General features: G+C 42.5%; 1 protein-coding gene across 1 annotated transcript; it reads left to right on the forward strand.

The window, feature by feature from the left end:
- Positions 1–230: 230 nt before the first annotated feature.
- Positions 231–7,390, forward strand: mapk12a (mitogen-activated protein kinase 12a). The gene is made up of 12 exons (XM_071900362.2): positions 231–622; positions 1,570–1,699; positions 1,982–2,040; positions 2,184–2,295; positions 2,396–2,425; positions 2,625–2,672; positions 2,925–3,039; positions 4,700–4,771; positions 5,030–5,109; positions 5,239–5,317; positions 5,452–5,625; positions 6,183–7,390. The coding sequence occupies exons 1-12, from the start codon at positions 504–506 to the stop codon at positions 6,248–6,250; spliced, it is 1,086 nt and encodes a 361-aa protein (XP_071756463.1). The 5' UTR covers positions 231–503; the 3' UTR covers positions 6,251–7,390.
- The last annotated feature ends 877 nt before the right edge of the window (positions 7,391–8,267 follow it).

The following is an 8,267-nucleotide window of genomic DNA, read 5'->3' on the forward strand; positions in this document are numbered from 1 at the left end:
ACCGCATAGTTGCGTGTGGAATGTCAACACCCCTGGGCGTCAGGCGCTGACGCACAGGTCCCAGCAAGCCCTGAGCATACCTTACCCCCACACCTGGTTAAAGGCATACGAAATGTGTTTCAGACATGTTCATGTTTACACAGTTTAAGACTACTGGCAATGCGGAATAAACAGTAATTCAGTTCCCATGTAACTAGGGCATACAGGGTTGGTTGTGATCCAAAATGCGCCCACCTGACAATGCATTTCATAGTAATCTGGTCAGCCCAGTCTCGTGTTACTCACATTTCAGTGAGTCTCCTTGTCTCACCGTGCTTTACAAGCCTACAGCAGGACTCGGGAGTGGCTTTTAGTGACCTCAGGGTGCGCCCTGCGCTGTTGACGCGCTGCGCAATTATCGAGGGTGAAAGCATAGGTGGGATGTGGGACAATGGGTGTGTAGGACGGAAGAGACAAAATTGCCAACGGATAATCACTAGACTCCTTATTTAGGTTTAAATAAGATGTCTAGTCGAGTCAGACCCGGCTACTGCCGCCAAGACGTCAACAAAACCACATGGGAAGTACCGGAGCGGTACCGGGATCTGAAGCAGGTGGGGACGGGGGCTTACGGGACGGTATGGTAAGTGAAATTAGCGAAATCGGAGCAAGCAAGGGACAAAGCAATAACACTTTGATCGCACCGCTGGTTTATGTAGAGCACGGTAACAAAGCAAGCGGCAGGACAGATGGTGCCACCGGTGGCTCGGCTGCTGCGCTGTGCCATATTGAACAGCAGTGAAACAAAAGAAAAAGTAGCTTGCGCCCCGCTGAACACATGCTGCTCCACTTCCTTGTATGATGGGGACACTTGTACCTCCGCTGTGCACTGGCCACAGGCATTTTGACATGTTTATCTAGTTATCTCACAGATTATTCAAATATGAAGAACGCATGCAGATTGCTTAGTGAAATGCTCTTGTGAAATTATTTCTAAGATGCGCTCACTGAAGTTTATGATATACATGTTTACACCAATGAACAGCAGTGTTGGAAAACCTTGTGGTCTACAGTTGCACTTAAGGCGTCCCACGCATAATATCTTTGTGCGTCTCGCAGCATGAGGTCCCTATTGTTGGTATCAATGATTAACCCTGTGGGCGGGTCCTAAACTGTGTTGACTGGCTGAATGCCTCTTAGTAACACATGATCGACTCTAATTGTGGTCGAATACAAACTGGAGATGGAGCTGCCTACTAGACCCAGAGATTAGGCTATACTGCTTGGCTGTAGACATCTGAGGGAAAGGGCTGGTGGGATATAGGGTTAGGCTTATTTTACATACCCAGATCAGAAGATAGGAGAGATAAATCATACCCAGATCAGAAGATAGGAGAGATAAATCATACCCAGATCAGAAGATAGGAGAGATAAATCCTTGTTTCACTGATCACAGAGGAGGCCATACACTGATTCATTCATTCATTCATTCATTCATTCACTGATGGGATATTGTTTTGTCATGCTAGTGATATTACGGACTCTTTGGAGGATATCGTCTTACACCCTCTCATGTGTTCCTCCCCCCAGCTCAGCATTGGACTCCAGAACAGGAACCAAAGTGGCAATCAAGAAGCTCCACAGGCCTTTCCAGTCCGAGCTCTTCGCCAAGAGGGCCTACAGGGAGCTGAGGCTCCTCAAACACATGAAACATGACAATGTGAGAATCTGAGAACACCATAATCAGTTCATAGTTCGGGGGTCCAGGCCCTCAGGTCTGCAGCTAGTGCTACAGTTACGCTGTTTTAGATTAGTGCAATGATAATTTTACACTGCTGACTAGATAGAGTCTAGCCAACTGAGTATTCAAATGGTTTTTAATTTCCAATGAGCCAAGGGATATAAGACTGTGGATTCTTTCTGTTAGCACAATCATTTCAGTTAATACAAGCCTTTGTGTGAGGCTTCTGTATTGTATTTCATTTATTTCCCTCTGGTGCAGGTGATTGGCCTATTAGACGTGTTCACTGCTGACCTCTCTCTGGACAGATTCCATGACTTGTGAGTACGGGTTATTTTTCTGGCACAACCCTCAGGATTGTATTACACTCTTCACTGAACAATGTTGTGTATATATACACAGCTCCTGCCAAAATAGTTTCAGAGTTGGAAAGTATCTTAATCTTAATGTTTTCTTCCTCAAGTTATCTGGTGATGCCCTTCATGGGGACAGATCTGGGGAAGCTGATGAAGCTGCAGAGGCTCTCAGAGGAGAAAATCCAGTACTTGGTTTATCAGATGCTCAGAGGGCTTAAGGTACTTTCCGCATGCTGTGCACGATGTAGTACTTGAATAATTAACTTGATTTTAATTATTCTTTTGTTGATTCAATCCTTGTTCTATTCTTTTACAACAGTATATTCATTCTGCTGGTATAATTCACAGGGTAAGTTACTTATTTTAATGGTGTGTGTTTGAGATTGTGTTAACACATGCTTATTTAAGTGAAAAGATATTTGTTTCCTATAGGAACTAACACCTTCCTCATTTTATTACTCTGTTATGACTAGATAATTTTTTTTATTTGCGACTGACTCAAACTAGACTCACGATTTGAGTGACTCCTTTCATATCAACTTTTGCAGGACCTCAAACCAGGAAATCTTGCAATCAACCAAGACTGTGAGCTCAAGGTACAGTGAGCACAATACATAAAGCACACACCCAGGGCCCTGATAACCAAAATAAACACAACCAAGCGTGTGTCTCATTGGCTTCTGAATATTGAAGTTATGGTGTTATAATCTAAAAATAGACGACCTGTAACTATTGAAGCAATTTCCTATGCACAGCTGTTTCATTGCTCCTATTATAATTATCAGGGAGTGTTAAGGTGATGTACTTAGCTGTATCTAAACATACTGTCTCCTGTCATTTCGTGCCAGATCTTGGACTTTGGTTTGGCGCGGCAGGCGGACAGTGAGATGACGGGGTACGTGGTGACCCGCTGGTACAGAGCCCCGGAGGTCATCCTGAGCTGGATGCACTATACTCAGACTGGTGAGGCACCCGCTCGCATCCTGCTGTTAGGGTCCTGCTTTGATTCAGGGATCTTGTTCCGCTTTTCAGTGTCAGCAGGTTTGGAAGTATGTAAAAAAGATTTCTAGTCCAGTTTAATGTAAACTGGCTACAAAGCCAAACCCTTCATATGCACCACGCATATGAAGGGTTTGGCTTTGACAGATTTAGGGTCAGTTAAAGGAAAAACCCACTCTCTGATACACTGTTATATATCATCAATCTGTGATGTTCGTTGCATTGCAGGAGTCATTTTGTGATCAAGTGTCAGTTAACTTTTTTGGTGTACCCACTTGACCTCAGCCTAGGCCATCTACCTCTACTTCAGTTAGTGATTCCCTACATTTCCCAGAATGCCCCAGAGAACGTTTCACATCAGTGGAATTAGAGGTGAACTTGCCGCATTCAGCTGTGGGTTATACATGTAGGTGGAGAGTGCGATGACGATGTCATATAGCGTAGTAAGAGCAAGACAGCAGGAGTTTTTCCAGTCGAGAAAAAATGAGTCACGTTCCTTAAGGCGACCTTACACCAAACGACTTTTCAAGCGATTTCACTGTCGCAGACAAATTTCCAATGTCGGAATAAAATCATGAGAGTTTTGCTAGAGTTGTGGCGCGCTCCCGTCATCTCGATCGTTTGGTGTAAGGTGGTCAGAAAACTCAGTCCGAGCTGTCTTAAGTCAGTCTTTTTCTTGTCTTGACGTTCCGATAAAATCAAACATGTTTAATATTATCGGAAGTCTTTAGTCTTGGCCCGTGCAAATAGTGAAGTTCAATGACGTTCTTTTCAAAGTCTTCTAGTGTATGGTAGGCAGTCTTTGCAAAATCTTATAGTCTGTGACTAAAAACTCAGTGACTTATGACACATTGTCTTTAGATGTGAGCTGGATGTGAGAGGGTGTCAGACTTTAGTCTTTTAAAAGTCTTTTCAAAGTCTTCTAGTGTATGGTAGGCTTTACTCAAAACACAACATGCCTCGTGGCTGCATTGCATTTTGGTCTATTGAGGCTGCTGTCAGTGGAGAAATTGGTGCCTCTTCTATGATGGATTTCTCCCTGTATGATTGTTGAATGTCGTGCAAAATGATGAGTCTAGAAAGAAGATTATGAGGGACTGACACAAAAACCTGATGTTTACTATTGATGTTTTAGATAGCTTTCTACTAAAAACAAATTCTGCTAATTTTCTGCTATCAAAATCCATAGCTGCATTGCAAATATCTTGACATGACATTATATTGTCAAAGTTTGGCCTGTTTTTGGGAATCACCACCAAAAAATGCACCACTAAACAATAAAATGGGCCCAGAAATGCAACAGACATCACCAATAGCTGTTTTTGTAGCAATAATAAAGTGCTTTGGTGGGTGGGTTTTCCTTTAAGGTGTAAAAGTTAGGATCTGGTGTTGTATAACGTCTATCAGTGGAATCAAAGGTGAATAATAAGCATAATCCACTAGGTGGTGCTCTGTTATCATCTTGCTTGGTATCGCAGGCGCTATTGTTTGGGAATACATGCTGACCAATGAGTTACAGTGTTCCTGTTGTTGTAAATTCCTTAGGAATGTATTTGAAAGTCAGAAATGTCTGTTCTGTTTACCCACAATGTTTTCTGTAAATGCACTCATCTCTCATCCTCAGTGGACATTTGGTCCGTGGGCTGCATCATGGCCGAGATGCTGCAGGGGAAACCTCTCTTTAAAGGCAGCGACCGTATCCTTTTAACACCCTGACCCTCTTCCACTGCCATCACACAGACACTCATATAGTTTTAACACTGAGGAATACAGTTTGTTCCAGAACCATCATAAAATGTAGTCTATTTGAAATGAAAAACATATCTTGCCGTTGTCAATCATAGGCTTATTGTTTAAGATGCAGTTTTCCCAAATTGGTTATAATTAGGAAAATACTGACTCTAATTGACTCTTGTATAAATATAACGTTTGACCCTTGACCCCTGTTCCTCAGACCTAGATCAGCTGACTGAGATCATGAAGATCACAGGAACACCCACTCAGGACTTTATATCAAAACTTCAATCTGATGATGTGAGTTCAGAACATGCTGTCGCAGCACATACACACACACACACACACACACACACACACACACACACACACCTCTAATATGAACAAAATGATTTGTTCCAGATGAAATGGTTTGATTTCTCTTCTCAGGCCAAAAGCTACATCAAAAGTCTTCCAAAGGTGGAAAAGAAAGACCTTCAGGGCGTGTTTTCCAAAGTCAACCCGCAGGGTAGGACGTTCTCAGCCTTCTGATTTGATTTATTTTCAAAGACCTGCGAGCACTCGCCTCGTCAAATTCCGATTGGATTTCCTGTTTCCACTCTTTTTCTTCTTCTTAATTCCCTCATCCCCTCCTTCCCACAGCCGTGTCTGTGCTGGAGCGAATGTTATTGCTGGACCCCGAGAGCAGGGCCACTGCCGCAGAGGCGCTCTCGCTGCCGTACTTCTCCGAGTTCAGGGAGCCGGAGGAGGAGACGGAGGCGCAGCTCTACGACCACTCGCTAGATAACACAGACCTGCCCCTGGACCAGTGGAAACGTAAGGATGGAGGGGGGGGGAGGGGGTGGGGGGGGGTGGGATGACAAGAGTAGACTAATGATGGGGCACGGAAGCAAGAAGGAGCTTTGATAATGAAAGGATGTAATGTCAGAATGATGGAGGACAAGGGGACAGGAGGAGGAGGAGGGGTTTAGCTTTTTTTTTTTTGGTGGGTCGGTGTTCATTGATGTCTTCCTTTTATATTTTTATTGAAATATGCATGGGTACAGTTATACAACAACATTTCTCCTCCTTTTATCCCCGTAAGAAACCCCACCACCCCTCAAGAAAAAAAAAAAAAAAAAAAAAAAAATATATATATATATATATATATATATATATATATATATAAAGTAAACAAACAACACACTCCTAAGAACTGGGTTACATTCCCCCGTGTCAGTAATCATCCCATCCATACTGTTTACATGGGTGTAATTCAAATAGACAGGATAAAAGACCAACAGGTTTATCAATCCCAGTTTTCTTCCATTTTGTTCAAGTTGGTTCTGATTGATGTCCTTTTTCTCCTTTCTTCTCTCTGCTTCATCCCCTAGGTCACACCTTCACAGAGATCTTGTCCTTCAAGCCTGTTGTGCTGGAGTCCAGGGAAACCGCATTGTGAAACACAAAGCGTTGGGTTGTGTAGACTTGGATTAAGCCTGGCACTTATGTGGATCTCAACTGAGAAACCTGTTTATTCTATCACGAGGCTTAATGAATGTCTGTGGAACCAGTCCAACATTTTTTTATAAGAGCAAGCTGCTGTTTTTTAGATCTCCTAACCATTTTTATCTACTGTATGTGTGGGTTTGTCTGTTTACCATAAAGTGCTCAAATTTATTTGAGGTGTCTTTTCTAGTGTCTGTATGTTTTTGGCCTCCTTCCAGTCCAGTAGGTGCTCAGTGCTTCCTGAATCTAGCAGTAGTCCTTCTCAACACTTCTTACAGTGTTGAGGATAGCTCAGTTACATAACCACAAGTCAGGTACTAATATTACTTTAATAAGTAACTAAGTAATATAAGCATTACTTTAAAAATGGGTTGTATTACTGCAGTTACTTATCTAGTAATGCACGGTTATTTCAGAATGAAATTACCAAATACATGCTGTCACTCCCTTCCAGTCAAAAGATGGCAGTAATGTCACTCAGTTTAATCTTTTATTTGTGGAAATACGCATGAATTAGAGAAATGTTTTAGCCAAATTGATCCTTTACATCACTAAATTTGACCAACATGCCTTATTTGCAAGAGCCATGTTTTGTGGGTTGTGAAAGTATAATTTAAAAGTAGCACAGCTAGGACATTACTCTGCAAATAAACACAGTATTGAGTTTTAATGTATTACTTTGACAGGTAATAATGTTGTTTTTTAAAGTATAACCTCCCCAACACTGACTACTTGTTCTTGAGAGATATTTGACTGGAATAACTGACTAGTGTGTGTGTCCTTGTGTTTATGTGTGTGTTATGTCTGCATGACCTGAACACATGTCTGTTGTAACCTTGTCATTCCTCCCAATGGCCTTAAAGATAATGGTTAAATAGCAACACCAGTGAGCCTGCGGTCATACAGAATCACTCAGTAGGGTACGCACAAACATTCACATTTTGACTTCATGCCAGAAATGCTCCTATTTAAATCGGATTGTGTTTTTGAAAGAGCAAGTTGCACAAAGCACACGTTTGATTTCTATGTTGATTTCTATTTCTATGTACACCAGACATGCTTTTTTTTATTAAAGATTCTTTGTGAAAAACGATGACTAACTATGAGTATGAGTATGTTGTGTTTATTTTTCTCTCAACCAAATTGATTCAGGGTAATAAACCTCGGATAGTGGTTCATCGCAAAGTAGTATGATTCACATTTTGCTTTTTTGTGTACATATTTATCAACACTAGGTGGCAGCACATAAACAAGCCATAGCACATTAACCAGGCTGTATGTTTGTTCTTATTTGAGAAATTTAAACTGACATGAGATGAGTTGGAGTAGTAGCTGCTGCATTGATTTATCTGTATTGCACTTATCAGTGTCGACCTTATTTCTTAATCTGACATGATGGATGACTTTAAGCAACAAATGTTTAAACATTCTCGGAGACGGCCTGTTTCCCGTTGGATGCTGCTCACTCTTCTGTACATTCTCCACTTGCGGGTGTAGAATTTAACAAGCTTCTCTTGAGTGACCTCCAGGACCTTGACCTCCGAGGCTGCCTCCCCAGAGGACGAGCTTCCTCTCCGGGCCTGAAGCTCCTCCTAAAACTGGGTGCATGTTGTGCCCCCCCCCTCTCCCCGGGGTGCTGCTGCATAGTTCACTCAGAAGTCACAGAGTTCTGTTCCCGCTGCAGACAGGAAAACAGAGGGGAAAGCACATTTTTCACCCCACCACCCCTCCTCTGTAATACACAGCAGCACATGGATGGACTCCCTCTCTCCCTCCCTCCCTCCCTCTCTCTCTCCCTCTCTCTCTCCCTCTTGTTTGTTAACCCTGCGGTTTATTTTCAGAGTGTGTTGGATTTAAGCAGCATATTTCCTAAAACACGCACATACAAAACAGTCACATGCATGCACTCGTGTACACAGATACGCATGGCACGCACAGTTGGATGCACTACACACACACACACACACACG

This window comes from Centroberyx gerrardi, chromosome 4, assembly GCF_048128805.1.
Source record: "Centroberyx gerrardi isolate f3 chromosome 4, fCenGer3.hap1.cur.20231027, whole genome shotgun sequence".
Classification (NCBI taxonomy): Eukaryota; Metazoa; Chordata; class Actinopteri; order Beryciformes; family Berycidae; genus Centroberyx; species Centroberyx gerrardi.

What these genes read in the sequence shown, in the direction of transcription:
- mapk12a (XM_071900362.2), top strand. Translation starts at nt 504, where the DNA reads ATGTCTAGTCGAGTCAGACCCGGCTACTGCCGCCAAGACGTCAACAAA. An exon ending in GGGGCTTACGGGACGGTATG is followed by an intron (nt 623 to 1,569) that starts GTAAGTGAAATT and finishes TCCTCCCCCCAG; the next exon opens with CTCAGCATTGGACTCCAGAA. An exon ending in CTGGACAGATTCCATGACTT is followed by an intron (nt 2,041 to 2,183) that starts GTGAGTACGGGT and finishes TTCTTCCTCAAG; the next exon opens with TTATCTGGTGATGCCCTTCA.